Source organism: Physcomitrium patens, chromosome 22, assembly GCF_059467195.1.
Source record: "Physcomitrium patens ecotype Gransden chromosome 22, ASM5946719v1, whole genome shotgun sequence".
NCBI lineage: Eukaryota > Viridiplantae > Streptophyta > Bryopsida > Funariales > Funariaceae > Physcomitrium > Physcomitrium patens.
In genome coordinates this window covers 6755103-6774878 of record NC_143431.1, presented here as the reverse complement: position 1 = coordinate 6774878, position 19776 = coordinate 6755103, and the positions used below count along the sequence as shown (strand labels likewise).

The 19776-nt window shown below is 42.1% G+C and overlaps 3 protein-coding genes across 5 annotated transcripts; all 3 read left to right on the top strand.

Moving 5' to 3' along the window:
- The first annotated feature begins 1943 nt into the window (after window positions 1–1943).
- Window positions 1944–10904, top strand: LOC112274863 (uncharacterized). 2 transcript variants are annotated; one of them, XM_024504686.3, is made up of 27 exons: window positions 2145–2484; window positions 2788–2906; window positions 3022–3157; window positions 3386–3457; window positions 3719–3790; window positions 4132–4203; window positions 4363–4434; window positions 4584–4655; window positions 4805–4876; window positions 5114–5185; window positions 5299–5367; window positions 5501–5572; window positions 5774–5845; window positions 6029–6100; window positions 6232–6303; window positions 6439–6510; window positions 6639–6710; window positions 6828–6899; window positions 7135–7206; window positions 7332–7403; window positions 7597–7668; window positions 8083–8154; window positions 8310–8401; window positions 8505–8636; window positions 8807–9145; window positions 9303–9670; window positions 9779–10904. In XM_024504686.3, coding segments are annotated over exons 2-27 (2820 nt in total). In that variant the 5' UTR covers window positions 2145–2484; window positions 2788–2905; the 3' UTR covers window positions 10166–10904. The 2 variants fall into 2 exon arrangements, with proteins under 2 accessions (XP_024360453.1, XP_024360454.1); XM_024504685.3 differs by lacking the exon at window positions 2788–2906 and having other exon boundaries at window positions 1944–2484.
- Window positions 10905–11067: 163 nt separating this feature from the next.
- On the top strand, window positions 11068–15739 carry LOC112274864 (ERAD-associated E3 ubiquitin-protein ligase component HRD3A-like). 2 transcript variants are annotated; one of them, XM_090246290.1, is made up of 8 exons: window positions 11107–11339; window positions 11613–11821; window positions 12264–12521; window positions 12703–13194; window positions 13399–13617; window positions 13747–14067; window positions 14371–14613; window positions 14932–15739. In XM_090246290.1, the coding sequence occupies exons 3-8, from the start codon at window positions 12285–12287 to the stop codon at window positions 15136–15138; spliced, it is 1719 nt and encodes a 572-aa protein (XP_090102416.1). In that variant the 5' UTR covers window positions 11107–11339; window positions 11613–11821; window positions 12264–12284; the 3' UTR covers window positions 15139–15739. The 2 variants fall into 2 exon arrangements, with proteins under 2 accessions (XP_024360456.1, XP_090102416.1); XM_024504688.3 differs by having other exon boundaries at window positions 11068–11821.
- A 1185-nt stretch (window positions 15740–16924) lies between these two features.
- Window positions 16925–19350, top strand: LOC141044727 (uncharacterized). Its single transcript, XM_073530026.2, has 3 exons — window positions 16925–17057; window positions 17327–17475; window positions 17775–19350. The coding sequence occupies exons 1-3, from the start codon at window positions 16998–17000 to the stop codon at window positions 17776–17778; spliced, it is 213 nt and encodes a 70-aa protein (XP_073386127.1). The 5' UTR covers window positions 16925–16997; the 3' UTR covers window positions 17779–19350.
- Window positions 19351–19776: the final 426 nt, after the last annotated feature.

The following is a 19776-nucleotide window of genomic DNA, read 5'->3' as shown; positions in this document are numbered from 1 at the left end:
ATAAAAAAGAAAAAAGAAAAAAGAAAACCTATACAGAGCACAGCAGCACCTTTTTCCTGCAAAAGTATGTAACCCCACGTCATTCAACCATATAATCACACACTTTGGTTATCATGTCTCATTTTTACTTTAATGTTTTGTTTTGTATGTTGGATTAACAGCGGAAACTGAATGCACTGACCTCATGAACGAACGATGCACTAACGAGAAACTGTCATCCAATAGAAAAGCCACACACCTATCCATAGGCATATTCATCCATAACAGCATTCATCCACATAGCTGTCCATCTGATCATCCATTCATCTACCTCATCCACCGCGGGCTTACTTTTTCATCGTGGATCGAGATTCGAGCGGATGCGGTGTGAACGGAGAGCGGGGAGCATTCCGCTGCAGTGCGAGGCAGAGGCAGGGTGGAAGGGAGAGATGGAGGGAGAGGGGGAGCATGAAGCAGTGAGTGGGAAGCATGGGGGATGGCGTCATGGAGGAATGCTGGAAGAATCTAGATGCTTTGTGAGGGAGGCCCTGCCAGTGCTCGCACTGCTTCTTCACATGGCTCTTCAAGCTTTTGGGTCCAGAGAAGAGGGATGAAGGAAGGGCTTCAGTTGGCGCTCTGACACCCCGAATGACCTGGCTTGATCATCTTCTTCATCTGCTTCACATGATGACGCCGTTTCTTTCTCGTCTTCTTCTTCTTCTTCTTCTTCATTCCATCATTTCTGTTACTCATACCTGGATCATGGTTGGGCGTACATTTACTTGAGATGCACATGAGGAAATAAAAAAACAGTAAGGTGAGGAAGGGTATTTTACCTCACAGGAGTAGTAAGTGCAGCGTGACTGTAGGTGCTAGGCGTTGATCATCCCGACCATGATTAGTCAGGAATCCTGTATTGATAGGTTTCACATTCCATTTCGGAAGATTTTATAATTTTTATTGAGGCTGAAGGAATGGGGCACAAAATGTCCAACAGTTGTCGTCACTGGAAGTGCCCCCACAGGTTTGGTCTAGCTGGTACCGGGCGGCGTTCAGAGCAAAATTGAGGTAGAAATCTAGTGGGAACTGGGGCACCAATCACTTTCTACCTCCGTGTTCTCACGTGTCACATGTCACTCTTTAGACATCAAGAAAATCTGGTAGTTGTCAAGGTCAGAAAATCTGTCGGTTGTAGGAAATGCTGCGTTCATTAATCTGATGTGGATAAATTTTGAGAATCTTGACCTTTGAAGAATAGCAGCGGATTCAAATCATTCTAGGTTTGCATATTCCAAAATTTAGCATGGATAATCCAAGCTTGGTTAAACAACTCAGGGGATTTACTCGAAAAGGACCACACGAAGCTCAGAGATCGGAAAGAATGAGAAGATGGAGAATTAAGTGCTGATGTCACCAAGTTTTTGGTCATTTTATCTATTACATATTATTATAAAAATGATGTGGTGCTTGTATGTTAGAAGTAGGTAGGAGGGGGTCTATAATAATCTCAGTACTAGGATCCAGGTTAACGCTCCAGTACAGTTTAGCTTTTCTCTTTATGTCTGCGCAGAATATGTCAGGGAGCTGCACTGAAGGCCCCCCATGCTCCTTGGTGTTCATCGCACCAACACCGTAGGGTCTAGAGTATTCAGTTTGTCAGGGATAGTTTTCTTCTATGGATATGGGTAAATTGCGATTACAGCCACTGAATTTGCGTATGGGGAGTAGAACTTCACCGAAGCGTTTCCTCTACGAAGACTACAGTTGATGCTTGCCACAGAGGGTGATCAAGCTGTGCCCATTTAGGTTCATGTACTGAAACGGAGACAACGGTGCTTTCGCCTGATCGCTGCTTAGTGCCGTAAACATCCAGGCCTTCGCTATGAGGGCACTTGCAGGTGGTTTCCACAGCATTGATTGATAGGAGTCATTCCGAAGGATCCTTCAATTTATCTCTCTCTCGACTGCTTTGACTGCTCATAGGGAGCTGCTGGCTTTCCAAGCTGTCACCGTACGTATTGTTGTTGCCCAGCTCGATTCTATTCCTAATTGCTGTCTGAGGTCCCCACTCATTCTGACTAGTCACACTCATTCACGATGTCAGGGGGGAATAAGGTTTTTGAGATCACAGTGATGGGTAGTGGTGGCAGCAAGAGATGTTCTTAGTGACGGCATTACCTTCCTGCGAGACTCCTGCCCTTCGTCTAGTTTCTCAGCTGTATTGAGCACACTCTGTTGGGATTTTGATTTGGGTACAAGGCATAGTGTGAGAATAATTCCTTGAAGGAGCTGGATATTTTCTCATCACCTGCATGCTCAAGAGTACTTTCGTTGTAGAGTAGTTCAGGAGAACTGTCTATTTGAGCGAGAGATACTAGGTAGCTAGAATGATGACGGAAGTCCGGCAATGGCCGGCATTGATGAAGCTTCTCCCCCAGGTTACGATGATATTCGTGCTCTGCTCTTGGGGCGTACCGATTTTAGCAATCTCATTGCCTGACGAAGGTGAGTGAATTCACTTGCGTACGCTGCATCGATTCTATTGTGACCTTAAGTTTCTACTCAGTATTTTTGTTTCTTGAAGGGATGACGGATGGCTAAGGTACAAGAATACCATGTAAGTGGTGGTGTTGAGTACCCAATCGATCACTCATGTTTTTAGATTCCGGCTTCGAAGATGTTGACGTTCCTACAGTTCCACGACTTCTTATTTTTTTCATAATGCTTGAAAGTGATACTTTAAAGCATTGTTTATACATCCCTGAAATCACTTGCACCGCCTTGAAACTTTTATGAGTGATCTTGCAGCATTGCTACAGAAGCTGGACTAACAGCTTTGTCAGCACAACTTTAACACGCAATGAATCTTCAGGGTTCGAGATTCACAACTACCAAGGTTTTGCAACTGTTTAAAGGAATACGTTAGAGTACGTTTCAAAGTGTGCCTGATGTTCCTAAACGTACTAATCTTCGTAACAGTAACTTAGTTCCCCTGAAATTTCTACAATCAGCTCATGTCACAAACTGTGTTGTTGCTTGCAGTGCACATTCTTGTGAACATTAAGGCGACATTTGTGAATGGTGAGAAGGAGCTGGAAGACTGGAGCGTGGGAAGCCAATCTCCGTGTGAATGGACGGGTGTGACCTGCAACAACGTTACTTTCGAAGTGACAGCACTGTAAGTTGATTTTGCAGATTACACGGTGTCTCACCTCTTGGGGTTTAGCGTTTGTGCGCTCCAGAATGAAATGGTGCTTGTTTGCTAAGGCTACACTATGTACAAGTTCTGTTCAAGCTTTTCAGCTCAGTGTATCACTCTAAAAGGAACATTTAAACTCCAAAGCTTTGCTTAAAATGACACTTTCTAAGTCTCGTTAGTTGTTTTCTCTTACCTTTGAGTGCGCAGAAATTTGTCGGCACTAGCCCTTGGAGGAGAGATCTCTCCGTTGATTGGACTCTTGGAAAGCCTTCAAGTCTTGTGAGATCCTCTCAACACTGACTTTTACACCCCCACGCTTCAGAATTTTGATAAAGTCTGAATTTAAAGGTTCAGAACGTCGTAAGTAGGATGCCATATACCAAGCGCTTCATAGAGGAAAATGTTGAATTGTGCCAGTTCATCATTAAACCAAGTGAAGAGCTACTGACTCAAGCTAATCCATGCCGGAACAATTTATCTAGTGCAGCGAAGCGAAAATTCCTCACGGAGCACTCAAATCTGTGCTTTCAATTCTGGCAGGGACCTCAGCGGTAACAATATATCTGGACAAATTCCGGTTGGAATCTGCAACTGCACGAACTTGATCCATTTGTAAGTACCAATTTTGGAGAGTTGCCCAACAGCAAGAACAATGTGGTCATCAAGCAGCACAATCGCCTACCTTGTCTATGGCTTTGGTGTCCGTATCATATGGTGAACCGTTAATGCGACACCTCACAGTTTGCATTGCAGGATTTTCAGTTGCATATTTGAAAAACGGAGGAAGGAAAATATTTTTTCTACGTTTCTGGTTGTCTGTAAATCAATATGAGTCGTCCTAGCGAGTTTCCCAGATATCAACTGCGTTCCAATTTCAGTGACGAGTTGTTTTTTGAGCTTTCTTGGTGTGTGGCATAGGACCCACTAGTCAATGGTGTTCGCTTTGGTTGCAGAGATTTGTCTTCGAATAAACTCGTTGGCGAGATTCCATATCTTTTATCGCAATTGCAGCTGCTTGAGTTCTTGTAAGTTAACCGTAACATCTTTTGTATCTCATTATGTGCTGAATTTTTGCTCCAGCTGTACAAGTACGTTCTTGGTTTTGTTGCATCAATTCTCTTCTATGTCTTCGAAGTCAAGGCACTTAGAGTTTAGCGTCTGAATTGTTGATAGTTGCGGTGTAGGAATCTGAGGAGTAACAAGCTTTCGGGTTCCATTCCTTCCTCGTTTGCTGGCCTGCCAAATCTGCGACACTTGTAAGCAGAACTTCTGTCCTCACTAACCTTATAATGTTTTGAATGCAGCTCGGTTTGTTACCGTAATACATTTACTTTTCCTAGGATGTTTGACGTGCCAGCAAACAGTTTTACATCATTGACTGACGTCAAAGCTTTCCTATGCGCAGGGATATGCAGTTTAATATTTTGTCGGGTCCCATACCTCCCTTACTCTTCTGGAGTGAAACTTTACAGTACTTGTAAATTCCAAACCCGGACACTTGTTTACATGCTCATAATCGTTTCCTTTCCCGAACTCTTCTGGTGATGTGTGTAGATGGGTTCCACCTTTTCACGTATCTCTAAAATATATCCTGCAAGAGTGTTGCTTATGAATTTTGTTTTGCAGAATGTTGAAGTCAAACCAGCTCACAGGAGGTTTGTCTGATGACATGTGCAAATTAACGCAGCTTGCCTATTTGTAAGTTCCATTAACCCTCATTCTGTGACTAGATCTTAGTATTCGTCCTTGCTGCGCACGGATGTCGTCTCCAGCAGCAATATACGGAGGGTTGTATTAGCAACAAGGAAGATTGTGGTCGAATGGCACCTCCCCCAAGAAAAATTAAGTGTTGCTCTTCTACAAAAGTCATTCAAGGAAGGGACGTCTTATCTCTGATAAAAATCCTTAGTCGAAGTTCTTCTTCTTTCATTACAGCAATGTCCGCGAAAACAAACTTTCGGGACCACTACCGGCTGGCATTGGAAACTGCACATCCTTTCAAATTTTGTAAGCAGCTAGTCAGACTCCATCACTCATTAATTCTCGTCAAAATTTTGCTGCCTCTTTTAGGTCCTGATATAACAGCATTTTAAAGTCTGGTTCCGTTATGTTCGCCGCAGAGACTTGAGCTATAACAACTTTTCTGGGGAGATACCGTATAACATTGGCTACTTGCAAGTCAGCACCCTGTAATATCTCCCTTCGCAACAACACCTTCGCATTTACAATGCTGCTTTTCATCTGCCAAGCAAAGTTTGAACGTGAAATGTGTGCAAATGACTACGTATCATTGGGTTGATAAAAATTAATAAAACTTTGCAGGTCGTTGGAATCAAACAATCTTACTGGAGTGATTCCTGATGTGTTAGGCCTGATGCAAGCCCTGGTGATACTGTAAGTTAGGCTGCTTAAATTGTTGCCTTGTGTTGTCCACAGCAAATCAAACGACCTGATCTATTTTTTTATAGTTCTTTTACACGTCACATGTATAACATACGGTATAAGGATTCAGTGAATATATATCATTTGAGAAACAGAAATTTTCGTGCTATCTTTAGTGAAATTAATATTGAGTTGTCGTGTCTCATGGTGTAGTGACCTAAGCAACAACAAGCTTGAAGGTCAGATTCCTCGATCACTAGGAAATTTGACTTCTCTTACGAAACTGTAAGTTGAATTCATTGCCGTCTTAGTCCCTCAATGATCCAAGCTAATGTCACCTGGAAGCCATGTATTCGAAAACTGTTGTTGAGCTGTTGCGAGTTCATGAATTTCACTTACATCTTTGAGTCGAAACGAAGAGGTCCCACGTTCTGAAAGAGTTTCTACAAACTTGATAATCTCTTGCAGATATCTGTACAATAATAACATCTCGGGACCCATACCGAAAGAATTTGGAAACATGTCGCGACTGAATTACCTGTAAGAATCTCCTCAGCTGATAAGTATGAAATCGTTATCTTCATTTGCTCCTCTGAGGACAATTCATTGTATATCTTGCAATAATTAGAAAATTGATTAGCTTTGACTTCACACATTTTCATTCTATGCAGAGAACTGAGCGCTAATAGTCTAATAGGGGAAATACCATCCGAAATATGCTACCTCACTGGTCTGTTCGAATTGTAAGTCTTCTCTGCCTTTTTTTGGTAATCTGGAAGTAAGATGCTTATTCAAAAGGTCACCATCTTCATCTTTAAGTCACTCCTACGAAACTTTCGAAGAGCTAATAGCTTTCATACTACATCTCCTTTTTGCAGGGATTTGTCTAATAATCAACTGAAGGGTTCTATTCCAGAGAACATCAGCTCACTTGCAGCTCTAAATCTTCTGTGAGTTTGCACATTATACTTTGTTGAAAGGCTCAATCACATACTTTCACAAATTTTTGACACGTTTAGAAGATGCTGCATTTTGGTGAATGCTCTCAGTACATGAAGCGCATCGTTGTTATGATCAGGAACCTGCACGGTAACCAGCTAACTGGAAGCATTTCTCCAGCATTGCAGCAGCTTACCAACCTTACCTTACTGTGAGCATACTTTCAGATTTTATGAATGTTATTTCAAATGCAACGTGTCCCCATATATTGGCTGTTACATGAAGATTCAAGGTGCAGTACTCACCAGATAATCGTTGTTTTGACTAGAAATCTGGCCTTCAACAACTTCACCGGAAGTGTGCCAGAGGAGATTGGCATGATTGTGAACCTGGATATACTGTGAGTTGACGCTCTCCCCTTTGCTACTCTGAAAATACGGCTTCTCTTACACCTGAGATGTATTGGAAGAAAATCATATCTGTCGAATTCTTGCATTGCATTTCTTCATTTCTTAGCTTCATGTCGTATGCATTTGAGTTTTAATTCTATTAATGTGAGTTTTGTCGACTGCCACTTGAGGTGAAGCTTTGAAGCAGTTCATTGCATCGGATTGCTGATATCAGTTTCTGTGCAGAAATTTGTCGAAGAACAGTCTAACTGGACAAATACCTCCTTCAATTTCGAATCTCGAGCATCTGCTTGAAATGTAAGATAATAAACAGACGAATGTACGGAAGTTCTAATTGTTGCTTAATTTTGACAAACAGTGTCTTCCAATTGTGAGTGTAAAACTGGTTCACTAGCATTAACAAACTTTACTTGTGAAACCAGAGATCTACAGAACAATAAGTTGAGTGGAACTATACCAATTGCGCTTGGCAACCTGAAGAGTCTTGGCTCCCTGTAAGTTCCATGCTCCTCACTAGATCGAGTAGATCCAACCGCTTAATTGAAACCTCTTTTAAAAACTACGTAGAAGTGGATTAAGACTATGAATTGATCCTAAATATTGGATTATTTTGTTTGTTTACTTCATTTAAAGGCTTAAATTTTTAGGGATAAACATGTTGTATGTTTCTAATTGTGTTGGTGGCAGTGATTTGTCGCAAAACCAACTCCAAGGACCTATCCCTCCCGAGCTTGGCAAACTGCTGGAACTATCCTACTTGTGAGAGCTTGATACATCTGTTCTTTCTCATCTCTTATAATTGTATTGTAGTCCATTGACAGTATTGAGTACAAACAGTCATACGTCTCAACATGTTCATCAGTAGGTTTGGCTAACTATCAGATTCGTACTGATGTAATTTTCAAGTGGCTAAGGTTTAGCTTGGAATATATTTGTGAACCATTTTGAGATGGTTGATTGTTCTAAGCTTTCGCGCTTATTGAGACAAGTATTCACGTGAAATATCATCTGCTTCAGAATTCTTCAATAGTTGAGCGTTGTGAGAGTGCAGTACTGGTATTCAGAATGTAAATCCTGTTTATTAATATTTCAATACATTATTACAAGTCGCGTCTTAGTGGAGAGTGTGTGGTCATTTAGCTCACTATCACCTTCTCAAAATATGTTTTGCAGGAACCTATCTAACAATCATCTCTCGGGCACTATTCCTCGAGATCAAGTCTTTTCCAGATTTCCAACCAGCAGGTAAGGTGTTCAAAAGTAATGCTTGTCTCGTAGGAATTGCAGAGGTCCTCGCAACTAGAAAGTTATACTGAAATATTGTCTCATCTCTCTCATTCTGGCTACTTCTCGTTGTGCAAGTTACATTACACCTGAACAAGTTGTGTGACGGTTATCAGCTACTTTGGGAACCCCTTGCTGTGCTTAAACTCCACATCACCTTGTGGACTAAACTCTCAGCAGCCCGGAGAAATCGCATCACAACGCCCAGGTATGCGACACCTTCATGCTTGATATTAGTCAGAGATCCCATTAACTTTTCAATGGTGTTTTAATGATGAAGCCAGTTAAAACAAATTTCAAATCCTGCGCAGGAGCCCTTGGGCCATCCGCTACATGGGGAATTACGATATCAGCACTTATCCTGCTCGCTCTCCTTACTGTTGTGGCTATTCGATATTCACAGCCACATGGATTCAAAATATCTTCGAATAAAACAGCCCAAGGTATGTGATTCTCTGAACTGAAGAACTCGTGTGAGTATGCATTTATTTTTTAGGTGTTGGACTGTGAGACGCCTCAGGTCTGTGTTTATTGGTTGTAACACCTTAGAACCTTATTCGGAAATTGGAGAGTTCACTGTACTAATTAGAACTGAGAGATTGGTTGTAAGCAGGTCCACCAAGTTTTGTGATATTTCACCTAGGAATGGCTCCTCAATCTTACGAGGAGATGATGCAGATTACGGAAAATCTTAGTGAAAAATATGTGATTGCGAGAGGAGGTTCAAGCACGGTTTACAGGTGTAGCCTTAGAAACGGCCATCCTATTGCAATTAAGAAGCTTTACAACCAGTTCTCACAGAATGTGAACGAATTTGAGACAGAATTGATAACATTGGGAAACATCAAGCATCGAAATCTTGTGACTCTGCGAGGATTCTCAATGTCCTCCATCGGGAACTTTCTCTTCTATGATTGCATGGATAATGGAAGCCTTTATGATAACCTACACGGTGAACTATTTTACCAAATCCTTGCTTTGGGACTCACTTGCGTGGGATATTCTACGTTCCACCTGTAAGCAGTTTTCACTTGACGTGTATGTTGTGTATGAGTTATGTTTATTTTGATGCATTTTGGTGACTTGAATTCAGTAACTTGGTGATGTAGGTCGTGTGAAAAACAAGCTCGACTGGAACACGAGGCTCAAAATCGCATCAGGAGCAGCACAAGGACTGGCGTATCTTCACAAAGACTGCAAACCCCAAGTTGTGCATCGTGACGTGAAATCATGCAACATTCTCCTGGACGCAGACATGGAGCCACATGTGGCCGATTTTGGCATAGCAAAGAACATCCAGCCAGCTAGGACCCACACATCCACTCATGTTATGGGCACGATTGGATATATAGATCCCGAGTATGCCCAGACGTCTCGCTTGAATGAGAAGTCAGACGTCTACAGCTTCGGCATTTTACTTTTGGAGATTCTCACCAACAAAAAAGCAGTCGACGATGAAGTGAATCTCCTTAACTGGGTACCCTAACTTCATAACCTTCATGAGGAATCAAATTGTTGCACTGAAATTTGCACAAAAGATCGTTTTGCGTTTGGAAACTAAGATTAGGTTTTGTCTCATTTTTAGGTCATGTCCCGATTAGAAGGCAAAACAATGCAGAATGTGATTGACCCCTACGTCACAGCCACTTGCCAAGACCTGGACTCGCTGGAGAAGACTCTCAAGCTGGCCCTTCTTTGCTCCAAGGATAACCCCTCGCATCGTCCATCAATGTACGATGTGTCTCAAGTGCTGCTCTCTCTGCTACCACCACAGTACTCAGATGATTTTCACACTTCGAATTCGTTTCCTTCGACTCAACGACGCTACGTTGACATGTACAGCACCAAGCACACCGAATCGTTTTCTCTGAGTAAGACCTCATCTGGGGACACACTTTTGTACCAGTTCAAAGAAGCGATTTCCGGAGAATTTCCTCAGCCTCAGGACCAGAATCTGCAGCGACATGATTGACGAGGAATGGATAATCCGAAAACATAGAAGGGTTGGATATGGATAGTAATTAGATCGGCATGCCGCATCACGATCTGCAGCAGGCTGAACTTCTGGTGGTCTTCCGAAACAATTCGATGACGTGCTAGTCCTCACAATGACGAGCATTTCATAGAACGAGAACGCAATGCCTGTTGAAGGATGCTCTCCATCCAGACATCGAGCGGCAATGAGCGTCAGGCTCGATCTCAAGCCTTGAAAGCGGTGGAGTGAGCCTGCAAGGTTCTGATCCAGAACACATGGAGCACATCTTGTGGCAAAGTTTTGACAGAGGATTGCTAGAGGGATAGATCTATACAGAGGCGATTCTCAGAGATAATCGTCCAAAGAGGATCTCATCATAGAATTGAGAACATGTGAGGTCCATGCTCAGTTGTAATTATACCACCCTGTTGCTACCATATGCACTCTCAGTTTTCAACATTGAAGTGCAGTTGTACCAATACTTAATGTTCCTTTAAAGTCTAGATTACGGTAGCTTCTCATGCAGGCTATTACATTAATCTCTTAGACTTGTTCATGTGGTAATTAACTAGATAACTGCGCTGGTTATGAAGCTTTAGAAAGGAGAAAATGGAGTTCTAATAAGCAAGACCCTCCGTAGCTTGCAGACTATTGTTACAGCAAATGCATTCTATAGTATGTATTGTATCCAGTGTTTTCAGTAATGAGAATGTCGGTTCACTTGTAGAAAATCAAACTAGTCCACATCCATGTGACTAGGGTTAAACCGCTCAAGTGCACATGGTTCAGTAGAATATGCAAAGCAACGAAGAGCTAGTCTTCGTGTGTTCATCCATCCAAGCGTGAACTCCTGCATTACCTCCCCTCTATAATGAACTTCTGGACTGTTCTGCTGGGCTTAAGTATCAGAAACAGGAAACTCACTCGGCGCCACTTCATTGGCTCCGTCTCCTTCCAAGATGTAGCAATTTAAACCACCCCTGAAAATGGGTTTGCGGTCTGGATGTATCTCGACGAGGTGCTTGGTGGGTCGTGAGTGAGTAGTTAGGGTAGGAGCAGGGATAGAGATCCAACTTGCTGATCTAAGTGAGAGGTTGTGAATTATAGTGCCGCGGAAGAAAGATCATGACGTGGGTTTTTTCGAGGTGATGGTGGGAATTTTAAGGATGAGGTGATATTGACATGGGTGATTTGAGGTGATTGTGGAGGATTCTGTATGGAGGGAGTTGTTTAGGTTTTTAGGGGATCGGGAGGTTTAGGAAGATGGTGAGTAGTGAAACGAAGATCAGTGGGTTTAGGATGGGGCTATCACGGTGGCGTGGGGGTGGCATTATTCTGCTCGCAGTGGCGTTGATTGTTGTGTTGTCGCTCCCTGCTCTTTGCACCGCAGCAGCTAATTCTCCTAAGAAAGATGGCTCAACCATCTTGTTGTTTTTGGGTTCAGACTCGGATGATAATAGAGACGATGGTAGTCTTCCAGATGGCGAGGATGGGCCATCTGATAGCTTGCAGGGGAAGGCTGAGGATGCCCCTCCCGAATGGGATGAGTTTAGTGACTCTCAAGATTCGCCACGGACTGACGAGGACTTGGATTCGGGATCGTGGAGCCAGGTCCTTGAGGAGCCATCTATTTGGGATTCACGTAATACAAAGGTACGATGCATGCGCTCATTGCCCGTGGTTCACATTCTGTATCGCAAAACTTGATTCTCGGTTCAATCTGATCTGCTGTGTTAACTTTATAGATTATACGTAATACATTTTAAGGTGGTTTATTATTATTTTAATTATGTTTTTACCGGTTGTACGGTCGCTTTCTAAATTTTGCGCTTATTTCCTGATTTCTTTGCTTATATTCTGTGTTGATCTGGGAATGATATGAATTTGTGTATTTACTTTGGTGGTCATTTTTCACTTTTTGTCAGCTAGGAATTCTCTACTGTTAAGAACAATATTGTTATTGCTCAGATTTGATTGGATTATTTTCATTTTCTAACTCTTGTCTTTTCTTGTCTTTCTCTTCTTTCTATATTATCTCTCAAACACTAACTATTTTTGAGCTTTCTGTTTGAGTCAATGTGCTGCTCTATTTCAGTTTGCTTTGGGGATTCGGAAGATGGTTGAGGCGGTGGATGAGGAAGACCCCCGCATGCTGAACAATGCAATTGAAATTTTGCGGTCAGAGGCAGTTGATGGAAATGCTCATGCTCAGTCAACTCTTGGTTTTTTGCACTGGATGGCAATCGGTGTACCTTATAGTGACGCGAAGGCTTATCTCTACCATGAGTTCGCTAAAGAAGGCGGAAATCCTCAGTCTAAAATGGCACTGGCGTATCGCCACTATCGCAACCAGGTATGAGTTTTGCTTCACATCTGGATTAATGCGAGATGACTGAGTGACGGCAAAGATGGCAGAAGGAATGCAATTTCCTATTCAATTCAACACCTTGGACCGCTTTTCTCCGCTGAAAGGGCTTTCAAATCACTATACATGGTTGTATATTTGTGACGTTATCTACTGTGAGATTGTGCAGGAATATGAAAAAGCTGTGAAGCTTTATTCTGAGCTCGCTGTCATTACCATGACAAGTTTTGTAAGTTCCCGAGAGGGTCCTCTTTTAGAGTACGTGCGGTTGAATTATGGATTAGAGGAGAGCAAGGATGTGCGGAAAAGGTTCAGAGGGGAAGACGACGATGACTTCCAGTTTTTGGAGTATCAGGCTCGCAAGGGACATCCAGATTTTATGTTTCAGCTTGGGGTATTTTACTACTATGGCTTGCGAGGGGTTCGACGTGATCACAGTAAAGCACTCTTCTGGTTGCTGAAGGCAGTGGAGAAGGGCGAGTCTCGCGCTTTCGAATTGATTGGGGAGATTTATGCTCGGGGATATGGTGTAGAGAGGAATTATACGAAAGCCCTGGAGTGCTTTAAGGCTGCTGCTGACCGGAAGCAACACTCTGCCCTCAATGGAATAGGTTTTCTTTATATTAAAGGGCAAGGTGTGGAAGGCAAGAACTATACGAAGGTATTTGTCTTGTGACAAATGTGAACTGCTTGGGATGTCACTTAATAGGTTGTTTGCGTTCGTAATTTTCGCCGCTCGTCTTGGTTTTCGGATAAATTACTTGTAGTATCTTTCAGGTTAAACTGGCAGCTAATTTGTCAGATTGGTATACAGAATGTTGTTGATGTGGTTGTTCTGACTTTCGTTTGTGATCATGGATGCCAGGCAAGGGAGTATTTCCAACGCGCTGCAGAATCTAGCAATGTGGATGGATTCTACAATCTTGGCATCCTCTACTTGAAGGGTCTGGGAGTTGAGAAGGATTATGCACGTGCTAGGGATCTCTTGGTGGACGCTGCCAATAAAGGGCATTCTAAAGCTCGGTACTATCTTGCAATTATGTTGCACAAGGGCTCGGCGGGCATGAAGAAAGATCTTACGCACGTACGTCTAGTTACATTGGCTCTTATTGTTAACGTTGTTGTTATCAGTTGAACCATCTTGTATGCGCTACTCAGGTATTGTGAAGGTTCCTTGATACTGGATTTAATTGCATGAATTAAAATTTTACAGGCTGCTGCATTATATAAGCTCGTAGCAGAGAGGGGGCCTTGGGGAAGATTGATGCGTCAAGCCTTGGAGTTTTACATTAAAGGCAATGTTGGCAAAGCACTGTTACTTTACTCTCGTACTGCAGAGCTTGGCTATGAAGTGGGTCAAAGCAATGCAGCTTGGCTGCTTGAGAAGTACCGGGGTAGGATCTGTATTGGAAGTTCTGGCATTTGCACAACAGAAGAACGTCACGAGCGAGCTCACAATCTGTGGCGACATTCTTCCGAGCAGGGCAACGAGCATGCGTCGTTGCTATTAGGAGACGCTTACTATTATGGCCGAGTATGTTTTCAGCTGAATTTCTCCCAAATATGCATGTCTATCAATGTCTTGATCTTCGATTCGAATTTAATTTGAGCAGCTGTTCTTATATAAGTTGTGCAAGGAACAAGGTTGCATGCTTGAGAGAATGCACCTTTACCTGACCGTTGTTTTTAAGTTATTGCAATTGGATAAACCGAGCTATAGAACGAATTCAAAACTTTAGAACTTACGCATGTGATCTGATGGTTTTTGGACCGGTCAACGGCACTTCTGCTGTGATTCGGTGGGACTTATTTTTGCATCTCTGTTTTTTGTTTTTAGGGAGCAGCGAAAGATCTGGAGAGAGCAGGAGAGGCTTACATTAGAGCAAAGGAGAAGCATAGTTCACAAGCAATGTTCAATCTGGGCTACATGCACGAACGAGGCTTGGGTTTACCATTGGATCTCCATCTTGCGAAGCGGTACTATGATGAAGCACTTGAGGAGGAGCCAGCAGCATTTGTGCCTGTCACTCTTGCTCTCACCAGCCTCTGGTTACGCCAGCATTACAGCGGGAGCTTTCTGGTACAGTGAATCATTTGATTTGCACTAGACTGAATGACAGTACTTTTAGGTGCTCCTGTAACTGGTTTCCATGATTAACATATTGTAGGATGATATCAGTTTCAACAGCTTAGTGTCGCATGCGCCGTCTCATGGATTAGTGTTGTGCCATTCAGCTCTAGTTTAATGAACGATAATCTCATGCGCCTCATTAAAAAATACAAACAAACAAACAAACAAACAGAACAAATCTATGCAAAGTTTACTATAGATATATATATTGGGAAGGAATTGTTTTGTGTGACGATGTTCTCAATGGTGATTTGTTAATTATTGCAGGTGAAAGTCATCGATTCCTTGCCAGACTTGCAAACGAACCTTGAGGAGTGGTGGAACAAAATGACCGTGGATGAACTTGATGCACTGTTAGTCACTTTACTCATGAGCTTACTATTTGTTGTGTACGTCAGACAAAGACATCGGCAGGAGTATGCAGCAGCAGCTGCTGCTGCTGCTGCCCCAATTCCCATGGTGCCCCCGCAGTGATCCCTCTTCCTAGCTCTACCTGGCTTTTGTAGTAGTTCGCTTGGTTGCTGAATCATCAACTAACTTCAAGTTTCGGTTGGTGGTTCTCACGTATTTGAGGATTAGAACCGGGTGCACCATGTGGTGAGAGCACTTGCTTTTCCTGTTGCCCTCCTTGCATGGGTGCGCCCTTGAGCTCCGCTTCAAACACTGAAGTGTCATGTACAGTTTATACGCTTCTCGACTGAGAATCGTGCCTCGACAGGCCATCATCTGTAGAGTAATGCTTTCATTTAGAAATCCTCGAGCTGAACTTAAGGTTCGGAGATGATTGTCGCTGGTCTGACGAGAAGCTATCATTCATGAAGAGCACAAAGATTAACATTGTTTTTTTATAGAATTATTCCCCCTTGTATAGTGGCCATCTTAAGTTCGGTATGAACTGTTGAGAACAAAACCCCAAGTACGCAACCACTTAGAAGATGCTTATAAACAAATCATTGCATTGGGAAAAATGACACAGTAGATCCAACCGAATAATGAACTGTTATGAATTGTTACCGCACCTTCGATTGTAACAATTTTGAAAAATTTGATTGTTGTGTGGTTCAGTTTTCTACAATGCAAATATACATTGTTGTTTTTACGTATGTTGTGTGGATAATTGATGTTGAGCTGTAACATTTGCATGAGTTTGAAGAATACCTAAGAATTTATTATTGTTGGGACGTATGTAGGATAAGATATTTATGATTTTCATCGAACACAATTCTTCTTACAAGTTTTATTAAATTTTGATAAATATAAATTAAATTGTAGTAATTTTACCAACAAAAAAAATAATTTGCAAAAATGTGTGTTGATTAGACTTTTATACTAATAATACAATAGTTTTTAAAATGTATAATTCTTGTAGATACTATTTAAAGTAGAAGTATCTAAAATTTAATTGGACGACTTCATCTTAATTTCAAATTTTCTGTTTGTATATATATATATATATATATATATACTATTGAAGGCATTTGTTTTTCATTTTAATAAAATAGTTGATTGTATACACAAAAAATTAACATAATTAGAATAAGCTTAAAAAAACTCAAAATATTGTTACATGATCCTTAGAAACATTAAAGAACTATGAGATGGTTATTAAATTTAGGCAAACAAACAAATAAGATAAAGAAAATTTTAACTGAAAAGTAGAAAGACTAAAACTTACTTGTAAACAAAATTATCGAAGCCATAAATTGTAAAAGATTATCAAACTAAAAATTAATAGAAAGGGTTTCCGCATGAGGTGTGGCTTTGTCCGCCTCTGCAATCTGGAATTTTGTTTTCAGTTCTAATCACCCACTGAATCTGAAGATATTTGTGCACACAAAAGGCTGGACCAAGGTTCTAAAAGGCACTGAAACCAGCTGTGCTACCCCCAATCGACCCTGGGAAGAGTCTTGGCGATTCGAAACTCGCCATGTGGACGGCAATTACAGAGCTTTTGTGCACAACCATGCAAAATGGATGGTATCTACGAGGGACTGGAAAGGAAGATACGTAACCTACGATCCCCCTTGAAGACATGTCACACAAGTCCTGAGTCTAGCGTGGACACCCTCCGCACACCATAGCCACTCAAACGTTTGCAATACCGGTCACATTCATCATGCGTCAGTAAAGGCTTGCAATCGGCTTGGACGAAACGCAAGTTACATGAATCGATGGTTTGAATCGCTGGATGGTTGGAATATTCACTTTATCGAGAAGTATATTGAAGGAAACGAGAAATGAAGAGGAGTTATTCGCAAACCCCGAAGTGAATTGTATTATTTGAACAACACATTGTCCAGAAGGGGCTGAGCGACGTTGAGCTTTAGAACCACATGGCGTCGAGCGGGACAGACTCTCGGACGGAAGAAATATTCAAACCGATTGAGCCGCAGGTGAGACGATTCTACAGTGAATTAGTTTTATAAGGCTGTCTTGCGAACTTTGTGCCCATTAAATGTTTAGTACCGCACAATTACTTTCCCAAAATTGTAAACTTCTCGAATTTTCAAAGTTTCGTCTATTTAGTCATACTCTTTAAAAATGCATGCCTAAGTAATAGAAGCAGAGAGAGGTCAATGTCCTCCATCATCTCTTCATGAAAAGAACTCAAGCAATGAAACGAAATTGTGGCACTGATATGTAAAGGGCTGGGTGGAGGTAGAGTGCAGATGACACAACAGAATCCCACGGCAGAAGGGAGGATCTGACAGCAGACATGGACGTGAAAGCTCCTGGCATCATGCAACGAATGGCCGAGGAGGTGCAAGCTATTGCAGTGGAACTGTGGCCAGATTTCCTATCAACGAAAAAGTAAGGGTTGCAGTCGCCGCTGCCCAATGCATCGAAGAGTTAATAGAGCAGACTTGGACCTCTCTGGCATGATAATGTCACGCTAGCAATAGAAGGACGGTGGCTTCTGTTCACCAATAGTTGTGAACACATTCCTTCACATAACCTTTCATTGTAAATTTTGAGTCACACTTTGAAAGCCATGTAAAGACGCAACCGTTGTATTCAACTTCTAAGGTGATCATTTTGGAATTCCCATTGCACACTAACTGGGTGGATAAACGTTCGCCGTCTTGACTGAGAAATGTGGTTTCCTGCAGGTGAGTAGAAGCAGTTTGAAGATGGTGCTAATTAGAGCTAGGAAGCCATCAATAGTGACGCGAGTGCTCCTTGTAATTGCACTAACCATACCAGTCTTGGTGGCTCATCGGTGACTGCGTGACCAAACCACTTGTTTTCGTCAATGACAATTCAGAACCTCGTCTTCGTCATCACTTAGAGGAAAAAATCCAGTGGAAATTAGGACAGAAGGAGGAGGGAATGAGAGAATGAGGGAGGGAGGGACGGGGGAGTAGAGAAGAGTGGCAGCGGCAATAGGGAAGTGTTGTCCTGTTTCTTCATCAAACCATTAACAAAACAAAAAGGCGGACAACGAGAGTGTCCCAGTCAGTCAAAGGCCCATCTTGCGACCAGGAGGGAGGTTTAGGGCTGCACTTAGCTGGGCTGGGCTGGGCTGCTGGGTGCAGGAAGAGGGACGAGAGTCTCGCCTTTCTTTTCAATGCGTGGACAAATTCATCGACTTCTATACACATGTAATATCTTGCTAGAATTGAATTATTCTGCAGGAATACCTCAGTTGGGGGGGAGGGGGTGTGGCTCCGTGAATCGCGGAAGGCGCAGCCCCGGCAGATCCGATATTATCGGAATCCCTCAAATGTGATCGCAACTCGAAGACTGATTCAATATGATTGCCAGCATTGCATTCTACGTCTCTTGGAGTGTATAGTAAACTAGATTCTGTGAATTTTTAGTTAAAGTGGAGCAGTTTCAAGTAGTTGGCGGGTTAGAGCGCAGGATAGTAGTGACAACGTAGTTGTCCGCAAATCTGATGCGAGACCAAACAATCATAGTGTAGAAAATTTAGCAAACAGAGAAGATACCACTTCACCAAGATTTTTTTAACGTAGCCTCACTGCAGTACCAACCAAGCAAGGGAACGACGGGGAGTAAGAAATTGAAACACACAAGAGCCGCCGTACAAACCTAGAACTTGGCGAATACCACCAAACACGGAGCAAAAATCTCACAGGCGAGCACGGAGCAAGTTACATCCCAAGACCAGGTAACATCTAAATCAACTCGTGTGCCTGAAACAGATACCGAAGTCGACCCAGTGTCTCCGACACCGGACAACAGCTTTATACCAACAATCAACACAACCTAGGACAAGCAGGCTCACATAACCTTCGAACCCAAAGGCCAGAACACCATCATATACATCACAGAATCAGACTCTTTCCCCGATGGTGGGGAGTCAGATTGGGATATCTTTCAATTACTCCAGAAACAGGTACAAGGAAGACAAAAGAAAGCAGAAGATGTTTTCCAGACATATCCCTCACTAGGTCTCACACACAAGGTAACTGAAAGGGAGGACGTCGCCATGCTCATAAAGCGATTCGAGTGCTTAGATTCGGGTGGTGTTGGCTCAGGTGGTGGCATATGGTGAACTGGATCTACTGGATGGATCTGTAGCAAGGTACATTCCTCGTGTTCCTGGGTTGCTATGGGTTCAGCATAGCAATCCGGGAGGTATCTAAGCACTCGACTTGCCACCATGTATGTTGCTAAATCCTATCTTTTAATTCACAAATGCTTACTTTGAAGTCACCAAAACCCTTGTTAAGATTGCAAGCAGCCTCCTCAAAGCTCATTGGATATGGTATTCGACCAATAGAGATGAAGTTCTCCATTTTTTGCCTTCATTAGACCATGCATTGCTTTCATCCCTTCCAATTAGCTTCCTAATAGTTTAGATTTTTATCCTTAGGCTTCCACCTTCTCTCAAGGCTTCATGCTAAACATTTAAGTCTTATTTTTATTCTTTTTAATACCAAAATCAAAATAAGTAAAAAAAAACAAAGTAAAGTTTCTTATACCAACTCTTTTTAATTTAATCTACTAACCACTCTATTACACATCTAGATTTATTAACATATAATATATTTTAACTAATTTTTACATACTATAAGCATTTATAATATGATAACGTTATTACAATTCAATAACAATAGTAATGATTTTTCGATCTAAAAATTTGGA

Coding starts and splice junctions, on each gene's coding strand:
- LOC112274863 (XM_024504685.3), top strand. CDS start 2,367: ATGATGACGGAAGTCCGGCAATGGCCGGCATTGATGAAGCTTCTCCCC. Junction 6,900..7,134: donor ATTGTGAACCTGGATATACT/GTGAGTTGACGC, acceptor GTTTCTGTGCAG/AAATTTGTCGAAGAACAGTC. Junction 9,146..9,302: donor CCTTTATGATAACCTACACG/GTGAACTATTTT, acceptor TTGGTGATGTAG/GTCGTGTGAAAAACAAGCTC.
- LOC112274864 (XM_024504688.3), top strand. CDS start 11,432: ATGGTGAGTAGTGAAACGAAGATCAGTGGGTTTAGGATGGGGCTATCA. Junction 11,822..12,263: donor GGGATTCACGTAATACAAAG/GTACGATGCATG, acceptor GCTCTATTTCAG/TTTGCTTTGGGGATTCGGAA. Junction 13,618..13,746: donor TGAAGAAAGATCTTACGCAC/GTACGTCTAGTT, acceptor AAAATTTTACAG/GCTGCTGCATTATATAAGCT.
- LOC141044727 (XM_073530026.2), top strand. CDS start 16,998: ATGGCGTCGAGCGGGACAGACTCTCGGACGGAAGAAATATTCAAACCG. Junction 17,058..17,326: donor TCAAACCGATTGAGCCGCAG/GTGAGACGATTC, acceptor GGGTGGAGGTAG/AGTGCAGATGACACAACAGA.